This window comes from Solea senegalensis, linkage group LG17 (assembly GCF_019176455.1).
Source record: "Solea senegalensis isolate Sse05_10M linkage group LG17, IFAPA_SoseM_1, whole genome shotgun sequence".
Taxonomy (NCBI): Eukaryota; Metazoa; Chordata; class Actinopteri; order Pleuronectiformes; family Soleidae; genus Solea; species Solea senegalensis.
This window is the reverse complement of record NC_058037.1, coordinates 7,480,979-7,502,743: the sequence shown is the minus strand read 5'-3', so window position 1 is coordinate 7,502,743 and position 21,765 is coordinate 7,480,979. Positions and strand designations below refer to the sequence as shown.

At 42.5% G+C, this 21,765-nt stretch overlaps 1 protein-coding gene across 3 annotated transcripts in view; it reads left to right on the top strand.

Moving 5' to 3' along the window:
- LOC122783631 (kelch-like protein 29) overlaps positions 1–20,064 on the top strand; it is a 165,830-nt gene extending 145,766 nt beyond the window's left edge. For all 3 annotated transcript variants that reach the window (XM_044048388.1, XM_044048386.1, XM_044048387.1), the window contains 3 exons: positions 1,785–1,983; positions 17,593–17,775; positions 19,859–20,064. In XM_044048388.1, the coding sequence (XP_043904323.1) occupies positions 1,785–1,983; positions 17,593–17,775; positions 19,859–20,043 (567 nt within the window). In that variant the 3' untranslated portion in view covers positions 20,044–20,064. The remainder of the gene's footprint in view (positions 1–1,784; positions 1,984–17,592; positions 17,776–19,858) is intronic.
- Positions 20,065–21,765: the final 1,701 nt, after the last annotated feature.

Sequence of the window (21,765 nt, the reverse complement as noted above, 5' to 3'; positions counted from 1 at the left end):
AAATCTCCCACTATGAGGGTACTTTAATTGGAAATAGTAGCTTATCCTGACTGATTCTTCCCTCAAGAACATTGCTGTATGCTAAGTAGCTTGCTTTGACTTCCCCCTCTCGCCGTGTTTGAGCTGCGGCGCTGCGAGAGACCGCCCGTGTTTGTGTGGACATCGAGCTGTTTGTTTGATAAACTGTTGGATAAGCTGTTTGCATTTGTGAAAGAGGGAAAGCGCTTTCACTCGCAGCTCGCTCAAACAGAGGACGTGTCAACTGCCACATAACCGTCCCATTCTCTCTCCCGCTTTCTCTCCGGTGTCCTTTAATTCAGATATCTTGTCATATCTGTTTTCTTGTCCTGCTACTTTTGTCCTCTCCTCTCCTGTTTTCCTATGCTGTCTTATCTCCTTTCTGGTCTAATGCTCCCAGGATGTCGGTTGAGAACAAATGGGACGCATGCCAGAGTGAAAAAAAACCCTCAGGTGGGAGATGCTTAAGCAAAGTGTCAGCTTATTATTTATTCTCCCCCCAAACAATGTTTCTCCGATCTGTCTGTTGTTTTTGTTGTTTCCCCACGTGGCTCGGTCACTTTGCTCTGAGCTGAGCGGTAAATGGGGTCAGTGTCCATCCAGCTCTCTGCCGCTTTGTCCGCGGCGCTTACTGTCGACGCGGATGAGACATCCACGGGGGCACAGAGCAGCGCACATGCACTTACACAGACAGCAGCTGCAGGAGCTATAGACAAGGTTGCCATGGTAACAGTGTGTCCTGTGTCTGAACACCTTTACAATATTAGCACATATGAATGGTAAATGTATGCACGCCCAGCAATGGATCAAACAAGCGTACGTACACAAAGACATGTGTTGCTGTGGTCAAAGGATTTGCATTGTCTCATTGTGTTTGTGTGTTTGTTTAATGTTGAACTGCCGCTGGTATTGCTGTAGCATCTTGTTTTGGATCGCCTCTTGGCTTGAATAGTTTCTTCTGTCTTTAAAAAAAAAAGAAAGAAAGAAGAGAAGTGGGTCTTAATTTAGCTGCAGACGAACGCTTGCTGTCAGAGACAATCAAAAGCAGGAGGTAGAAGTGGAAACATATCCCCTGCTGCCTTATTTCGTCTCTTGTGGCATTACAAAATGTACCTATAAAAATGGAATGGCAAGCAGATCTTGCTCACAACTTTTGCCAAATGTTATTTCTGGGCTTTTTATTCATAGATGAATAACTTAATAACAGAATTTGACAACCTACAAATGTACACGAATAAATATGCAGATTGCGCCGTGTACTTCTGCTGCATTTTGAAGGATATTCTCCAAAGGATTTTTGCCAGGACATGTTTGAAGCAAAAACCACGCAGGATGATGAACTAGACCTTTGAGGTCCTGACTGTAACTTATCTAATGGGTCTCGTTGCAAGTAGGTTTTCTCACTCTCAACAGGCCATGCTTTCATAAAATGTGACATTAGATATTAAATGAGCTGTTTTTAATATCTTTGCGCACTGAAAATATATCATAATGAGGTAGGGAGTTAATCCAGCTGTTCTTTGAGAGGGATGTTGGTGTCTGTGTTCCCTGACTATGATGCAGTGTTTTATCTACTACTTGATTAATGTTCACATAAAGTCTCCTTGATCATTCTTGGCAGTTTCACGCAGTCTAAATCGGTTTACATGTCTGAAGACGTTGTGTCATTAGTGTTTGCCTTTGTTTCTTTGTTTTTGTGCCTCTGTTTACTTACGGCCCTTGTTTTTTTTTTAAAAATAGTTCCTCTTCTCTGTCCGTCTCCCCAGCATGTGTCAGAGCTGTTGGCGGTGGTGCGTCTTCCCTTCATCCACCCGTCCTACCTGCTGAACGTGGTGGACAACGAGGAGCTGATCAAGTCGTCGGAGGCGTGTCGCGATCTCGTCAACGAAGCCAAGCGCTACCATATGCTGCCTCACGCTCGGCAAGAGATGCAGACGCCCAGGACCAGGCCGAGACTTTCTGCTGGTAAACACGCACACACGCTCTCGCTATTAGCAGAGATAAACTACATCATCTTAAGCCGGGGTGACGTGCGAATAATTGAGGAGGTACACGATCTGCCACCTACGGGCGTAATTGACCCAGAACACATAATACCAACCATCCACTATTTATATTTTCCACAACAAGGTGATGCAGAGGTCTGGTCTCCACAAGGAGTTCCTGAATTGCAATTGCAGAAATGGGTGATTGAGATGTTGTTTTTCCAAACCTGCACTGAAATATACAGAAGGGTTACTGGATTAACATTATTTCTTTCTTCCCGTAACCAAATAGCCACTGAAGTTGAGCCTGACTGAGGTCAAAGTGAAACACTGAGTTTTGCCTCAGTTTTACTCTCTTTTACAGCAAACCCAGACACAAAAACATTTTCTAACATCTCCGTAACACCAGCTAGGCACAGTCGGGTCTGTCCTTGCTTCCGAAGCAACCAGCCAACCGTTCCTCGTCCAACTGCTGCCAATGTCCAAGCCATTGAAGACCATGTTTGTTTACATCGTTAAAATCAAAGGATCATTCATGGATATTGGAAGGCGCCTGCAAATTGCTTTTGGCTGTTACATTTTTCCCTCAGGTCGGCCAGGAACCCAGTCCTTCCCCCTGTAAAGAGCTGCCTAATTATAGTGTCTGCATGGTGTTATGAGCTTCACACCAGCACACCTTACCATTCAGCTCAAGTCATTTTATGCTTGGTAGAATAAAGATAATTGCCTAACAAATGGCATTTTATGCCGAGGTCAGTTTTACCAGCAAACTCTGTTGTACATGCAGTGTGTTTATTTGTCGCTTAACAAACACTGCGGGCATTGTTAATATTTTTGCATTTTTAATCGCCTATAATGTAGCCGCAGGAGGCTTTATAAGGAATCGCTTTCCTCTTGACAATAGACATTTGTGGCATTACATGCACGCAGCATCATCCCATTACTCATCCTCGATTCAGTAGTTCCTCTTTGTTTTCGGCAGTTTCTTGAAGCGGTTTCTGCCAAGGCCCATTTTGGAGTGTTTGGTATGTGCATAGCATATGCGTCCTACAGCCCCATTATGCAAACTAAAGTGAATATTGATTCACAGCATCTTGTGGCACTGTACAACAGAATTATATAAATGCATAAATGCTGCTCGGTTGAATACATTCATGATGTATTCTACCCCGATGGCTCATGGAGGAATATATGTACGTTTTTTTCCCGATCAAGTTTTAAACTTCTCTGAAAGAGAGGCTATTATCGTGACAGAATGTTTGTGAGTCTGTATTACATTAGGTGAATTGTGAAGAACTGTGTGTATTGGGTGTGTGTGTGTTTTTTCTCCCTGGACATGCATCTGTGTGCCATGGCTGTCTGTGTGCATGCATGTGTTGCTCAGCCATCTGCTGCATTGGGCGAGATGGACTCTGCACAGCAGGGAGCTCGGTCCCTTGGACTGCAGGCTAGATGGACATTGAGGACAGAGAGAAAGATGAAATAATGGCAGGACGGTCGGACTTGAGGTTGTCGCAGAATTTAGCTGCCAGAGGGTGGACAAGAACATGAAGGGACAGAAGAGGGCAGGTCAGCATGTGGTCGGAGATACTGAGGGACAGAAGAAGCCACACGGATCGGGAAGGGAATTTGAAGGGCAGACGTTTGATTGGGTTTATTCCTTGAGCATGTGTCTCCTTGTGTAAGCAGTTTGTGTGTGTATTTTAAATGTGCACAAGCAGATGGGGCACCACCTGAGCTTGGTTGATAAGTCTGTCAGGCGGAAAAAGAAAGGAAAACTGCCATCCGTGAAGCACTTCTTGCTGAGCGCAGTCAATCTGTGAACTTGTGAGTCGCGTGCATATGTGGGTGTAGCATAGTGTGTGTGTGTGTGTGTGTGTGTGTGTGTCTCTGTGTCTGTGGAAACATTTGCTTGAGTGCCTCAACATTCAGACTTTTTACTCACGATAACTTTGAGTCGAATTTTCTTTTTCTTTTTTTAAGTCTACAAATTTAGTTTATCCTTGTGAGACAGATTTTTAATTAACAGTCTCTCACATTTAGATTCAAATCTGCTCGTCCAAAGATAGGAGTCAGACTCACAGTGCATGTGTTCTCTTATCATTCGTTAGCAGACACCTCCAATCCTGAAATACTGAGGCCTCTATCAGTGTCTCTTCTGGCTTTATTAAAGCAGCAATTTAACATTTCAAGAAATAGTTTGGTTTTTTTTTGGTGTCTTAATTGCGAGCTTTATAGATGTTAGTACCTTTTGTGAGACTCAAACCTATATAACCACAAGCTTAGGCTGCTAGTGTATAGTGTGTGGACAAATCATACACTAGCAGTATATATCAACTCTGTTATCCTTAAATGTGACACATACAGTACAGCCATATCATTTGGCTTGTTATTCACTGAAACATGTCCAAAACCCGGTATAGAAATCTAACAGTGGCTAATTTACACGTCCACTACATAAAGATTAACAGGAGCATACATTTAAGTCATGATCCCACTGACTAATATACTGTAGGTCCAATATTAACTGTATTCTTTCCCCTGCTCTGTTTGTCTTCACTGGCTCCCGGGGGAAACATTCACTTTGTTACGAGCCAGTCATAAACTTGTCTTGTTTTGCGCAGCAACTGTTTTGTTACTTGCAGTGATGACAAAGACGTGTGGTGACGAGTGATGAAAATTTGTAAAACCAATTCAGTTAAAAGGTTTTTAAAAGAGTAAATTGCTTTTGAATCGAAAATTGCTATTTGAAATAACCCAATTAGCAAATTGCAAAGACTGCAATTCAGGATCTATGTTTTGACCCAGGGTTTATACTTTATTGTCAGTGAAAGGTCCTATTATTCTTTTAGTGGGAAGCAGTTATATCTGTACATGCTCTCTCTTCTCCTCCAGCTGTGATTGCGCTGTGATGAACGGGTCTTTAATCTGTCTGTTAATCACATATCTGTCAAATGTTTCACCCGACAGGCTCGACAGGTGATCTAAAAAATGGAAAAAACAAACAAACCCACAAACAAAAATAAATACGCAAAAAAAAGCAGGCACATATTGAACAGGGTACTGCACTTTTTTGTTCTTTTAATTCTACATTACAAATGACACCTTTCACATGACATGCTGTTTATTTCTCCATCTTTAATGAAGAAATTGTTTATATATCACAGTAGTGAAAATCTGGTGAATTGCACCCTCAAATATCTTATGTACGAGTACTTCATTTGGCAGTTTGAGGCCATGTATCATGACAAAGAAAAGAAAGCGGCTAATGTGAATATTGATGACCTATGAATACACACAGCAATGTCTTCATAAGGTGTAATGGCGTGAACTTTTTGAGACTGACATTTAATGAGGCATTGTTCCATTAGCTGTAAGCTCTAAAAAGCAAAGTATTCCTGGTTGGAGCTCACGGTTTCCACACACTCATTAATTGTCTCATTTGCCCAGGTTTTCCGTCCCGCTGTGCTGCATTGTCGTAGTGTCTTTCTTTAGTTAATTGCCCAGTTTTTTATTGATGATGATTTTTTGTGTCGGGGTCCTGGCATGTCACCATGGTTTGGTGCGTGTCCTGGAATTAATGGTGCTCGTTTTAAAATGCACTGCATAACAATGCTGGACAACATTTAGACAAAGCTGTTTTTCTCACAGAATTACGACAAGGCAAGAGTCATAAAAGTCTAACCACCATGACATTAAGTTTATTTCTGGGCCGCCTCACTAACTAAAATGGGAGTGCTCTGTCTCACTTTACACCTATTTTGCATTCAGCAGCGTCTGACTGTGTGAGGATGCAGAGCACATTCATTTTTTTATCAGATTGCTAATGAAGATATTCAGCAAAGGTGTTTGCTTTCTGTGATCCTCAAACGTGGAGACAATTTGAGTAGCACAAATGCTCACACGGTTTGATTTTTCATTTGAATGAATGTGCGCAAATGACATTTTTGAGTCTATTTTTAACATGTGATTTCAGATAATGGCTGCCGTACTGTACGCTAAATCAGTTTTCTGCTGCAAGAGTGAACTTTTTCTCAGCGACGCAGAGGTGGTGTTACAGTAGTTGACGTCTTTGTGTCTTTTGCCCATAAAAGAGTGTCGGGGAAAAGTGAAAACTCTGAGTGTCTCATTATGAATCCTGTGTTTTGCGTTGGTACATGTATCCATTAGCTGCTAATTGGTTAATTAGAGCATGGATGTGCATCTGATTAGATGCCATTAGACTTTCCAGGAGATCAGGGGGATTAAACAGCCGCGTTTACTCACACACCTAAAATCATAAGATACGCCGTGACTTAGACGACGGTAACATCCAGATATTTATGCTTGTGCATTTGAGGAGCAGGGAGAGTGACAAACATTATGTGCATACACCCGCACATGCCCAGCTAAACCCACCCCATTTCCAGCTCTCTACATGTGTCGCTGTGCTCGACTCAGAGCAGGATGGAGAGCACAAGGGCAAACTGTGAACTCAACCCAGCCAAGTGGAATAGCACTCAGACAAATGAGCTGTAATGACGAGGAGACGCAGGGGTCCAGCTCAGCTCACACTGTTCCTGTGTCTCACTTTTTTACACACTGACACACTCACACACGCTGTTAAACATTTATGTCTTACATACATTCTCGGGGTGCGACTAGACATCCAGGTCTGCTCGTGAGACGAGTCACGAGAGTGGGCTCACGTCATCGAGAGGAGATTATAAGCCTATATTTATGGTCTTTCATTTGTTAAAAAACAGATTTTGTATGTTTTGGTAAGACATGAACAATATTATATTATAACACCGTAAAAGGATTTGTGTTAAATTCAACTGGCTTTTCTCCATACATTTAATCTGTAACGAACAACATGAGCACTATATGGGGATAATCCCAAACTAAACATTCACGTCTTAGATCATACATAGCAAGTGACAGGTAACCTCACTGTCACAGTTGCTTTCCTGTGACTCTTTTAAAATAAAGGTCACTGGGTAAATCCTTTCAAAGTGAAGCTGCACAACTAAAATGTTTAGGACCCCACAGACCGTGATTATTGTCTAAATCAAACTGCGTGTGTTGGTTTTTCAAACATTCAGCCTTTGTTGTGCAACGCTGTTGTGGACTGGATAAAACCGGATCATGTGCCACATCTGGTGTCTGAAATGCTGCCACAGCGGACATAAAAGTGCTGGGACATGTTCTGTGTAACTTTGGGTTCGCACTCAGTCATGCTGGCTGTCAGTTATAGCAACATAACAAACTGGTTGTAGATTCTATTGGCGAATGGCAAACTAGTTTACAGGTGCATTGAATAAGGCAGTAAAAACATTATGCAACATAAATCTTGCAAGGGTGTAGTGGTTAACACTCTTGCCTTTGCAGCAAGAAGACCTGGGTTTGAGACCCAGTCAGAACAAGGGTCTTTCTGCATGGAGTTTGCATGTTCTCCCCGTGTGTTCATAGGATTTTCCCACGTTATTTGGTTTCCTCTCACAGTCCAAAAACATGCAATATGGGGATTAGGTAAATTGGACACTCTTTACCGTAGGTGTGACTGTGAGAGTGGATGGTTGTTTGTCTCCATGTGTCCCTGTGATGGACTGGCGATGTGTCCAGGGCAGCTGAGACCCTCATGTGGACGATAAAGCAGTAGAAAATGGATAGATAAATCTTCCAAGACAAATGTTTCCATACATACACTGTGGAACGTAATCGTTAAACACGAGCTCTCTTTCCTACACTCTGTCTTTCTCTATGTCCAGTTTATTAAAGCACTCGTGAATCCAAAGGTGGAAAAGTAAACTGTGCAGTCGTGGCGTGAGTGGCAACTAAGGTAAGGGTTTTAGCATGCAGCAGTATTCTCTCACACATATTCCAGAATGTGCCACAAACGTCTGGGCTCTGTACATAAGTCGTTTCTGTGGAGTCTCAGTGGACCCCCTTCCTCTCTGTCTCATTAATCTATAATGGTTCTTAGGGTAGTTACTAATGAACTGTTCAGAACTACATTTAATCAAGTAATGATACAGTAATCTGTGATAGGTGCATTAGTCTGCGGAGTGAGAAATGTGACCAAATGTTAACCCTATTTTTTTTCCCCCCCAACAGCAAATGTAGCTTTGCGATGCATAATAAAACTATAATGACACGTCCAATATTAACTAGCCTGTGCGTTTGCACATTGTCAGCGCTTATCGTAGTTGTCTGAAAGCATATGAGCAAATAAATGTCTCATTATTAAAGCTTTAGAAAGCTGGGTATGAATCGGGCTGTGAATAAAATAATACATTTTGAAACGATAAAAAACAAACAAACACCGTAACAAACACTGAAATCTCTGTTTCCTCGCTGAATATCAGAGATGAATATTAGGTTTTGAATCTCGTGAGCTGATGTACACTTAGGCTTGATCGTGGCAGCTTGAGCTCCTGACTGTCATTCAGCGCAGCACTTCTCACGGGAAGTGCAGGACCACTCTGCCATGTTCCGTCGCGCTGGGGAGTTGAGTGGGAGAGAAGGAGGCACTATTCTGTTCCTTACCAGTCAGTGTAACATCTAAATGATTTTACAACTGCTATTTCAGGAGAACACATAGTGTTGCTCTTCGGTTCTTGGTGCACTTAGCCAAGTTTCCTTCTCTGAAAAAGACGATACTCTACACAAACATTTCTCTCGACTGAGCGCTGTTATAGGCTCCGATTTTAAAGCAGCCTGAAGCCCGTGGTACACAGAGAGCGATCAATCAGGTCATCGCGCACTTGTTTTGGGTTACCCCAAACTGAACTCCCTTCACTGTGAGCTTTGCAACACCCCTCGTGTAAAGTGTTTGCATGAAGTAACTTTTGATAAGCACTGACAACCTCAGCAACAGATGAGGAACCTGCTGCTGCTTCACTTTCAGAGGCTGTTTGTGAAATCCAGGGCCACGTCTGCTGTGGTGTTAAGCCCCAGGTAGTGTTGACAGATATGGCATTGTAGCTGTGACGCTGATTAATTTATGTTAAATTTATGTAATGTAATACAACCTCAACCAATATGCCTCAAGCTAGATTCCTAGATTGCTTGTGCGAAGGGTCTCCACTTTTTTTTTTTTTTTTTCACGGTTCAGTCTCCCAACTTAATTTATTCATCACTTGTAATTTACATTCGATAGTAATTAGTTAGAAAATAAATGCAAGAGGGAGAAATAATTTCTAGGTTTCTAGGAGAGCTCTGGGTATTCAGTACCTCTCTCTCTCCTCCACTATGACATAAGACTATTTCTCACACATGAATTGTATGCATGCAAAGTATGTTAAAAATCTTCCGATACCAAGATTTCTTTCCAAAATGGAGGTCAGAAGTCGAGCGTATTTGGCAGCAGGACTCCTGCTGCTGCCTGAATTACTCAGGAAATGTTGATATCAAATGTTATTGACCATTTTACATTCCTGCAGCGTGAAGCATGCCAAATAAAACAGTGCGCTGCTTGTTCAGTGGTTTAAAATGGCTGGTTTTCATTATATCAGCCCACACAATTGCTTGGCTTGTATCCCCAGTGTAGAGATAATAAAACCAGGCCATTCTGTGAGGTACGAAACCCTTAGGCACGACATTCATCTATACGTTCACACCTCCAGTGGCCGGCAGCTCCGTGGAGGATGGCCTCAGCACATCTCCGACACCACCACCGCCGCCGCCGCCGCACAGGATGGAGAGCATGATTCACACCTCATAAGGAGAGCATAAGAGATCATGAAGATTTTGCTTTTGAGTCTTCCAGAGACTGTAGGTGAACCACAGGCCAGATTAACACGGACTTGGTAACAACATCCATCCGTAAAGGTCCGATCACAAGTTGACAGAATTAGGTATGAATGACTACACCTAATTAACTTGTATGTTTCTCCACTGAGCATTTGTGACTGCACTGGTGATGGGTAGAGAGGTCAAAAAACAGTTAAGTCTCACGTTTAAATGGGCTTTTCACTGGTGGGACTGTGTTTAATTGGCATTTACTCTCGGATCAAGCGACACTGCAAAGCACACGGGTTGTTATTGGCTCCGGCTGCGATCGTCATCGGCGTCTGACAGTGTCTCTTTTTCGTTCGTTAAATTATAATAAAGGTGAATTTATTTCTCTCGTTACACAGCCGCATTGCTAACCATTTAGCACGATGATTGCAACGTGGTAAGCTGTCAGCAGTTGGGAGAGACAATTATAAGCTCTGTCTTTTTATGTCAGGACTTAGTTGATTGTTGTCCTGCTCTGTGTAATTATTCAGCCTGGTTTGTCTTTTAGAGCCAATGCAGCGTGAGATTACGCTGCTTCACCTCTCAAACTGGAAGAGCTGGTTGCGGGAGAATGTGCCAGAAATGTCTTAATCGATCAAAGTGAAGTGCCCTTCAGCGGATCCTATTCCATTTTTATTTCTGGATATCCAGGAGTGAAACACTGCGAGTGCACTGGAGAGAGAACGTGAGAGAGAGAGAAAGTTGGAGACAGCTCTGCACTAGAGAATTGAAATGTGAGATTGTGATATTCATGCCGCTTAGTGAAATCTTCAGCAAACATAATGTATCGGGTCTCATAAATGTAACATGGAGGCAGTAAATCCAGATTAGATGACCTTTGGTCTAAATATCCGCAGTAGCTTTTGCCAAAATTAAGGTTCTGTCCGTGCGACCTTTTGACTAGCGATGACTGTCGGGCGGAGTTACCAAGGATGAAGGGAAGAAGATGTGTGGAGGGGGTGGATTTAGGGTGAAAAATCACGACTGATGTTGCCGGTGTTGCTGGAGCTGCTCTTGGTGCATTTACAGGAACATGGATCAGCCTCTGCATCGCTCATACCACATGTGGCACTCTGACCTGCTGTACCTGCTGCGAGGCTGGAAAGCTATTTGTCATCCAATATTCAACAGACAGACTAAATGTGGTTCGTGCTTTAGCGCTGCATTTAAACGGTAGTGCAGTCCACATTGTGTTTGCCCATAATATACATCAAATCATAACGTATGAGGCTCAGAAGTCTGAGCGATCAGCTCGACCCAATCACCAGAAAACTTTTTGCGAACGTGCAAAATCTGTCGATTTCTTTTTGAGATCTGTCATTATCTCACGGCAAGGTGTGCAGGGAGATGGAATTTCATGTGCAGTGTTCACAGCATTGAATATTTCATGTAAAAAAAAAAAAACACAGGAACATCTCTATTCAGTGAGTGACAGTGTACCTGTAACTTTGGAAAATCCACAGAACAAACCCTGAAACCGTCAAAAAGGAATATTTCTTGAGTGGAAAGTTGTGCATCCAAAACACTTGCTCACAGCTTGGCATGTAGATTACTGGGGACACAGTCTCCACAATCCACAAAGTACGAGAATTACAGCTGCACAAACTCCCTCGGCCCCTAACATTATTTAGGAGCCTTTGACCCCCTGATCCTAACCCTTGCAAATGAACTCCCTTAGAGAGAAAATCATAGGATTACAAAAGAGGGAGAGAAAAAAAAACAGAGAGAAGCAGCTGAGATAAGAGGAAATGGACCAGCAGTGAGATATAAATGACTCTGAGATCTGCCAGTGTCACTGTGGCTGTGATACCCAGTGAGTAAAAGCCCCAGTAAAACACTATAAAGGTATATTTGCACATATCTATTTATTTATGTGACAAGTTTACTGACATGCAGACACTTTTTTTTCCCCCGTCCACGTAGAATGGGTGGCTGTTTGTCATCTGTGGTATCTGGCTCCACACTAACCAAATTTCCTTCAGGGTAATGATAAGGACTGATGAAAGATGTAGCTAAAACCCTCATCAGCTGCCTGCTTGAAATTGTGATGCTGATGTATGTTTTTCCGAGAGTACAGCCAGTGAGTTAAGGCCCTCTCATGGTTCACTGTTTGAATCTGTACATGTCATAATAAAGGGGATTACGCACAGTAAATAAAAGACACAGGAAAATAGACGCAAACTGTCTTGGCTGGTTTCAGGCCAACACAGTTGTCATTTTCCTGCCCAGTGCCCACAGTTTGGATCGCGAGCGCATTTGCACCCGACTGAGTGCCCGACGCCATTTGTGTTTATATGCTTGTTCCACAGTATGTCGAACAACAGGCTGTAACTCAAGCAAAGTATACTTTACAGTAGAAGTGTGCACTTGTAAACATTACTCGGATCCTCCAGCTGAGCACAAAGTGGAGCTTTTACAGCCGCTGTCACTGATAACTGCACACGCGCGACATCATGAATCGTTACTGAGTGGTTACCTGCCCAACGTGAAACAATGAAAGCTGCGGAGGCCGTCGTGATGCAACTCCCGTGCAGATAAGTGTCTGCTGTGCCTTTAACAACATCCGTGCTTTGTGCACAACTGTCGAAAAAAGTATAAACCAGACAAACACTGAATCCTTGAAGTCTTTCAGAGGCCTGTCAGAAGTTGAGTGCATTTATGTGGCATTAGACGGCATGAAGCAGTCATCTACTCGTGTGTGTGTGTGTGTGTACTTTAGTTTAATCAAGTGGTGATAATTGATATTTCTTTTGTCACACACCTCTACTGGATATACAGTAAATGGATAAAAAGGTGATTTATTTTCTGAAAACCCCATTGGGAAATAAGTCAGTGCGTTATTAGTTAAGTAGGTAATTATTTGCTCTTGTTGACATGTTGACGGCAGTATATAGGCTTCAGATTAACGGTCGGTACTCCACTTAGAGGCTGTTCTTGAGCTTTATAACTTTAACATTTTCTTTCACGCGTTAAGTTAGATTAGTTTGTCGCGACATGTTGCGGTTGCATTTTTAGAGTTGTTATGTATCTGAATCCGACAGAAAAACACTTCAGCTCCATGTTGGTTTAAAAGTGGAGCTTTGACTGTAATTTGGCTCCTCGAAGCAGCGCTGATGGAGGTCATGTGCTATGATTGGAAGCTGCTAAGTAGACGTGTTTTGTCAAATGCTTGTTTCCAGTCATAAAAAAACACTTTCCGCAAAGAAACTCTGATCTTGGCAGGATTCTTGGCTAATGTAAACGGGCAACACATTGATCTCTCAGCTTTAACCTTGCAGAGTAATATCCAAATGTGTATTTTGGTACAAGCAAACACCACAATGTTCCATTTCACTGAGTAAAGTATAGCTGGTTAAAGTAAGGTCAGCCAGGCTGAAATAGTTGGGCTAAAGGTGCATTGGGAAACAGAGAAGGAAAATGAAATGGAGTCTGGAAGAAAAACAGCAAAGAACCTCAGGGTTTGAGAGGGAAAGACTATAAGACAAAATAGAGAGAAGGTGCAAAGTCTCTCCTTTGGTTGACAAAGAGACAGAGAGCTCAAGAAGAAGACGAAGGATGGAGGCATTAACTGCAGCGTAGAGGAAAAAGAGGAATAAAGAAAGAAGGATTTGAAGCATGGTGCAGAGAGCAAGGACACGCTCAACAGGGTGAGATAGGGAACAGTGTGGCAGCGGGGAAGAAGACACGATAAAGCCTCGCCTTTGTGTCTTCATTCTTCAAATCCATCTCTTTTCTCCAGGAGTGACTGTACGGCTGTGTGCCATAAGTTAGTGTGTGTGTGTGTATGTGCACGTGTTTGCGTAGGATCCAGCTTGTTCCAGCACAGGCTGAAAACACGCTGCTGTCACAGATAGGTTTCATTTAGTTCAAATGAAGTCAGGCAGAAGTAAGGCAGAAGCAATGCTTTGGATATTGTCTGTGTGTGTCACGCTCAATGGGTGGCCATGGACTTTAATTTAAGAATTCAGCCCTTAAACAACACGCCTGTTCATCGTTCACAGCACATGTTTTTTCAGAGGGGGGTCCATGCAATTCACAGCTTGTGATGACTGAAACCTCCTTGAAAAACGGGGTGCTGTCCAGATGTTGTCAACATGCTCTAGTCTCGTCATACCGTCTTACTTCCCTGTACTATGAAGTGCAACCAAACATTTTATAATACTCCTACAGCTGTAATCGATATTTTTCTTTTGATGCTATAATGAATCAAATGGATAAACCCACCGGACCCTATCAGACCAGCACCAGACAGCAGACGGGTGGCTGGCGAAGCTGCTTTAAATTGAATTTAAAGGGATTTATTCTGTTGCTTGAAGTCCAGACTTATGAATATTGCACTGCAGTTCATCAGGTTGACACAAACAAAACCACAAATGAATACTAATGGTGTTCTGTCTATGTCTAATATGTAAGTAAGCAACCTGAGCGTTGATTTAATGCTGTAAATCGATGTTAAATGACACAAACGCACTACAAAACCACTTCCTCACTCCTGTGTTTAACGTTTCATGTTTGTAAACGCGGTGGAAGTGGTTGCTCTAAAAATTCATGTATCTATATATTGGCTGATACTTTGGTGACATAGTCGGGTTAAAAATATTTCAGAAATACAACAAAAGGTCAGAAACAATCGGGAAAAGGAGACATTTTCTTTCCAAACTGTCAGGGAAAAAATAACATGAGCTGTCAAGACTATGTTATCCCTTCATCCCCAAACACTCGTCTCCATTCTTCGATCTCCATCCCTTCATCCCTCTACCCAACTCCCATCAAACCTCCGTCTGACTGACAGCCGTCCCTGTGAGCCTTCGTTGTCAGAGAAAACTCGCACACACCCACACAACCATCTGATCCGATGCCGTGAATCCCCGTCAGCGGTGCCCCGCTCTCCTGTTTTGTTGCATTCTGACAGGCCGGCGTTGGGTTGTGTTAGCTCGTGAATGTGTTCAGGGCTTCAGGGGGTCAGGGCTGCTCCGCGCTCCAGATGTGGACTCTCCCTGACGTGTCTTGCCAAGCGGAAAGCCTTGAGAACAGCCGTGCACATGTGCACCAGGTGATAATGAAGCCGTGCACATGCACAATACAGCAGTTTGAATGACTTTGGTTTGGCTGAATTAGACAGTTGGTTTAGTGGAGGAGAAACTGTGCGTGGAATAACAGAATAAATTGCACTTTCTTAGCTTTCCTCTTCTGAATCATAATACAGTGTAGTATGCAGATGATGTATCGTATCCTGTTTGTGTCTTAAAATGGAAGTGGACTTATGTGAACCCAACAAGATTAACCAAACGGTAGAATATTGATTGACATAGAAAAAGGAAAGAAAATCCCAACTTGGCTCAGACACAGAGACTACGCCAAGTTATGTGAGACACTCACTATCAACAAAATGAAACGGCTAATAAGATGAAAGAAAATGAGATGAAAAGAGATTAAATTTGTAATCCCGTAAAGGCGCAGAAAACTTTTGAAATCCAATAAAGTCGAAAAGTAATGTGTGATAAAGCGAAATAGAGAACAAACATCGAGAGGAATCCTGCGAAAGAACAATGGCGGAGCAAAGTCAATATAATTAATGTGTGTGTATGTATAGTCGGAGGCTCATGAAGGGAAAGACAAACTGCCTGTTTTCACTTAATTTGTTTTCAAAGAGCCGCCACTGTAGCTGCGACCGCCCTATAAACTACACTCCCATTTATTAGCTGCGTATCCAAGGTCTGTTGGACGTCCTGAGGCCATTTGAGGCTTGGAGTTGGGTCACGGTGCCATGAAGCTGTGAGAACCGGCTCGTGATGGGTACAAGTTCAGCTCAGATCTTTTTTAGCTGCGAGCACTTCCAGTTACTACATTTTTCACATGCTGTCAGAAAGGGTGACAACTCTCATGCCTTGTGTATTTTGTCATGATTGTCCTTTTCTTTAGCTAGTGCACCTCGCCACCTTCACAGTGACGCTGTCACCATTTCTCCTTGAGCCATTACTTTCTTTTCTGTTCTACACGGGGGGGGAAGGAACACATTCTTGAAATCTCACAGAGGGACATGGCCAGCCAGCTCTAAGCTGTCCACTAAGTCTAAGCTGTATGTCCACGATATGTCTGAGGTAGTGCTCACTCCTCACTCTGTTTGCTCAGCCTCACCAAAGCACATAGAGATTCTTTTTCTTTTTTTTCTTTATCTTATCTTTCTCCTTGTTTTTCCCTTTCCCTTTCATGGAAAAGCTCTGTTTTACTCGTTTTGATGGGAAAAAAAAAAAAAAATAGAGGCTTAAGGAAATAAAATATAAGGATAAGTTGTGTTTTTTTTTTTCTCTGCACAGGAAGAGAAGCTTTGCAGGATGTGTCTGCAAAGAAGAGTGTCTGTGTAGAAAGATATCGATCCACACAGATAAACCAGTGTTAGTCTTGGTTTGAACTGAATGAAGATTAGGTTTGCCTCCTGTCTTTCCGCCACTTCCCCCCCTCCCCCTGCCCCCTCCCACCTATCGTCCTCCTTTCCTTCCCTGGCTCGCCTCCCTCTGCTCGCCTGTCTGCTGCTTACAAACACACAGCTCATTTCTGTCTGGCGGCTCATGGTCTTGCCTGCTCACTGGTGCCTGCTGCTGAAGACGGAGAGGACCTGTGCATGTGGCAGCCTGCCAACCCTGTTTGTGTATTTTGGATCACTGGTGTCTTTATCCAGAAGCTGTGTGTGTCACAGTGTGTGTGTCTGTGCGAGTGCACAGAGTGGATGAGGAGTGGTGAACATGTTTTAAGTATCTCCTTAATCACCACAAGGCCGTCGGCGTGTGTGTGTGTGTGTGTGAGACAAGACACGTCTCCACATATAAATGTACACAAATTGATTCTCGCGTATTGATTTTGTGATTCCCTTATGCCCTGGTCAAACAGCGTAGGTTTCACCATGCATGTGTTGACAGCAAATGTGTGTAAAAAGTGCTTGTATCATGGGTAAATTGTAGCTCCCCATCAGTCTTGGTAATTGCACTTTCCCACTTTAAGTCAAAGTTTTCTATTCGTACATTTAGTTGTATTTTTTTTGCGACAGCCTTATTGACTCAGGGACAGTCACAGCTTTCACAGACTGAGGGTTACGCACACGCAAGGTTCTTAAATGTAATAGAAATTAATATAATTAATCACATTGCACTTAAAAGCTGAATATCATGCTTGAAGGTCGGAAAACATCATGTTGTCACTAACTGTGGTGCTAGGGAACTACGGTTGCCTTGGAATCCCAGAAAGCATGTTGTTCTTATTTGTTGCGTGCCTTTGTTTTCAGCACAAGGCACGGGACAATTTTAAAATTTTCTGTCACAATTATCCTGACCAAAATAATTGAAAAAAAAAAAAAGTTAAATATCTTTTTTTTAGATTCTTAAACAGGCGCAGCCTTCTGGTCAGCGACATCGCGGAGGGGATACATATGTTTAGTGAATAAGATGATAGATGATGAATGAATGAATAATAATAGGTCATGAGGAAAAGATGCAGCTCCTCACAGGCACATTATGAAATAGATCACAAGCACTGTATGCTGCTGAGTTTGACAGGAGTTTCAAGTCAGTCATGTGAAATATTGATGTTTTTCTTCATTCACGATTTACACGATAATAGAAATTCACCATGATTAACTTATTGTAAGCGATAATATCATAAATACTTGGCAGCACAGAATAGTGGCCTCTGTAAAGTCCATCTATTTGAAAGAATTTATACTCATATAAACATCCTTATAAACGTACATTCATTTTCTGCCAATAAATGTTGTACACTGGACCTGGCGTGCTGCTTCCTCACATCTTTCCCTCTCTTCTGTCCTCCCCTCTAGGTGTAGCAGAGGTGATCGTTTTGGTGGGAGGACGTCAGGCGATTGGGATGAACCAGCGCTCCCTGACAGTGGTCACCTGTTTTAACCCCCAGAATAGTAAATGGTACCCGCTGGCCAGCCTGCCTTTCTACGACCGCGAGTTCTTCAGTGTCATCTCCGCGGGAGACAACATCTATCTGTCTGGTGAGTCAAATCGCCCACAATTCACAGCACAATTGTAAGCTTTCCCCGGCACTGCTGTTTAGTGGCACCGCGCAGGACGTAGATGCCGTCACTGTCATCTCACTTCAGTGGTGAAACATTTCATATTTACTTTTATATGGGATACTGGAATGTCCTTTAGTTGCATCCAGTTAAATAAACGTCATCTATTTGATGGCTCTGAATTATCTGCTAATGCTTGTTATGGTGCCATTATACTGCAAACTAGCATTTAAAAACTCAAATTATACCTTTTAGTTGGTTTTTATACTGGAAGTTGCCTCAAGGTGAGTGATAACGTTTTTTCGGAGAAAAGAAGTATATCACATCTACATTTTAATAAATGGCAAGCAAAAATATCATGTTATTTTATATTAGAAAGCTCCAGGATATGTTTTTATAGACCTTGGGGTATGATCGTTTTGCCCTCGTGCATTTTGTGGTTTTGTTTACTCTGACAATAGCTACAGTTGTGGAGCAGAAAAAGAATGATTATATATTTAACCCACTTATATCGAGTCTCCAAACTTGCCATTAGTGATCTCTTTCAACAAAGTGGAAATAGTGAGTGTTAAAGGCTCTCTGCCCACAGAGCTTACTCATTGTTGATATGAAAGTTTTTCCCTGCCCTAGATTTCAGTATAGAGCACTAGTTTTTGTAAAAATGTCCCCTCTTTTACCAAATCTACCAAAGTGGACTTTTTTTTTTATCTGTCTGGCTTTACAGTTGCTGCAGTGTTCTACAGCTTTTTTTTTTATTCCATAGTGACACAGTGTGCACTGTGTGACTCCCTCTATGAGACACCTTTAAGTTGCTCCTCCAGAGGTAGACTGAATTTCTCCCTCCACGGTCCATTTGTGCGAAAATCCTGCACGGTAATCAGACCTTGACATTGCACCATGGAAATGCAACAGGATTTGTCCTGCGTGTACCTTTCCTCTGCCCTTTTTTCATATAAATGTAAATTTGTGTTTGGGCATTGGAACAGGTCTGCGTGCGTCCCCCTGGGAGTCAGTGGGCCAGTAGGGAAATCATAGGTGTTCTAGCCCGAGCCAATCAACGGGCTCGGGTGTGTAGCCTTCCTCACGCTCGGCGCAGGGACACTGAGACACAGCTGCTGTTACATGTCAGACTACACAGCTAACAGGGCTGCTATGAAGGGAGCTGAAACAAGTGCGGGTTTGTTGGTTGGCTGGTTCACCTGTCAGCTCAGCAGGAAACCACTTTCAGTCAGTTTAAAATGTTTTTCACTTCTCCAGAAACTAAAAAGAAAACATTTAGAGGGAAAGATTTCTTTTCGAAACATTAATGTAACATTACAGTAAACGGCCGTACCTTGCCCTAATGTTGATTTTGATTAAAACTGACAGTATGTATTTCTCTTCATCAAAGAATATCAAAAGACCTAGTTTGATGATGGAGGTAACGTGGGTTCATGGGAATTTTCTTTTTTGTCTTGTTTGGTGCGTGAATCAGTGTGTTCATGAGAAATACACACAATGAAAGAACAACAGACAACACACTGGCTAAGTAACTTTCACCCAGACGTTTTAGCAGAGACGATAAAGCAGATGATCTCATTAAACGCTGACCAAAATGAAACGGTTAATCACCACCTTGAATAGACATGCATGAGTATTGGTACAAAAATGTATAACATTGGATTCATCATGCTTATGTATTTGAATGCAGAAATGTTGCATGTTATAAATTTAATTTGTGAATCTGCCTTTGAACCATTGAAAAGTACTTGCCTGGGAGACACAGTCATTTTATTGGTTTGGTTATGGTTTTGGCTGCGTTTTGTCTCTCTGTGAGGAGGGAAAATTTGATGAAAGTGTTTGTTCCAAAGAAAAGAAAAATACAATTTGGTGGTGATATTTTTGTTTTGCGTAGTTGATTAACACAATTAAAATGAGTGGAGTTTGCTGTCTCTATTTCCCTATTTGTTTGGTTCAAATGCAAGTGAGGCATGGAAAATGGTTTCTTGGCTCCTGCTGAGGGAACACTCGCTGTCATCACACTGTATTGTCACTTTAATAACCCCAATTCCTTGCATTTCAGGTGGTACAGAGTCAGGTGTGATGGTGGCCGATGTGTGGTGCTACATGTCCCTGTTGGACAACTGGAACCTGGTGTCCCGCATGACTGTGCCTCGCTGCAAACACAACAGCCTGGTGTACGACGGCAAACTTTACGCCATCGGAGGACTGGGTGTGTCGGGGAACCTGGACCATGTAGAGAGGTAGGAGTTGTGCCGACTTAACTACAGCTTTTTCTGCAAACAACAAGCTCCTCCAGCTGGTGACTGCACAGTCGTCACAGCTATAAACCTAATTTGACAGCCTGGCACACACGTGGATGATTTTACAAAAGTGTGTGGAAGCTGAGCAATCCAGTTTGAGCAAATAAATATTCACTCTGTGCGGTGAAATATAGCAGATAGGGTGGCGTGCAGTCGTGCGGCACAGCATATTGCAAAAGTGTTTGGACAGATTTGTTAGCATTTTGGGTGAGAGCAAAAGGTGTTGAGGAATGAATCCGAGCTGGTGCATATTAAATGGTCACAGCTGTGAGTGTTGGGGAGCGACAGAGCACCTCTTACTTGTTTGTGAGTGGTGCATGAGTAAGAGGCTTTGCTTTGAGAGAGAAGAGTGGTACACTTGTCTGATTCTATCCACTCCAGCACTGACATATCCTCAACACTTCATTTGAAGGTCACCCACCATGGCCTATTCATCTGGGTCTTTATGTCTTTGCGTCTGTGTTCTTGTATATGCTCCGGCTCTGCAACATACAGTAAATCCAGGAATAGGCTGCAGTCTCACTAGGGGGAAATCAATTTCTTTGTTATAAAGTTGAACGGGGATTGTGCAGATGTAATAATTTGATTAATTTTGTTTGACTCTTTTTTTTTCTTTTTTTTTTCTTCTGCTCCCGATTTATTATTTTTCCCTCCTCTCAGGGATTCTCCCCTGACTTTGAGCAGGGAGAGGGGGCTGCCTCCCCTACACGGCAGAGCGAGATTAACTAAAGCAATCAAAAGAACATTACTGAGTATATTAGAGCAGGCCGCTGCCGCTCATTACCTAGCAGCTCAATTGATCTCCAAAGCTGTTCGCAATGCACAACAGTCCTCCAAATGAAACAGCCTAATTTGATATTTCCCCATAATGCTGCCATACAGTGTCGTTATGACAGGGGGTAGATGGAATATTTTCCCCATAATGGAAACGCATTTGATTCCTCTGTCTCTGAGCTGCTTAATTTGAGAGCTGCCAGTGCATCTAGGGCATTCATGGCTCCACAGACATCAACGATTCGCCGCGTGATGTGTTTGTATGTTTCGCTGCCTGTGCCCTTGTGAGCATTTTTGTGCTGTCATGAAACTTTCTCCAAGGCCCGCAGCAACTGGACTCAATTATCAGAGCCGTAAAACTTTAACCTACTTTGCTTCTCCCCAAGAACTGCCAGGGGCCTCTCCTGTTCGGCATTATGCACTCACCAAGGCAAAATTACCCACACGCCGAACATAATAGCTGGAGATCAGAAGGGATAACAAAAAAAAAAGCGTGATTCTCAAGCTAAAATAAACCATTCATAACCCAGGGTCAAGTTTTTGTTCGCTGAACTTATCATGTAAAAGCTATCAAAGTGTTTCGTAGGAACTCAGGGTTTAATTTTGTCAGTGTCTAAACTTGCTTTGTGAATCATGATTGAGGCACAATGTTTAATGACTTGATCTGGAAATAAAATGTCTGAATGCATTTGTTTGCCCATTTAGAGAGGCCATCAAGGAATCAGTTTATGCGTCATGTTTTGTTATTGCTGTTACTCCTCTCCACATATAGAAAATGCAAGGTTTTCGTGAGATTATTGACGGTGACAAATGCTTTGGCTCGGATTTTCATTTAAAACATGTTATTACTTACGTAGCTCACTTTTTTTCTTCTGGCAAGTTGCATTGACCT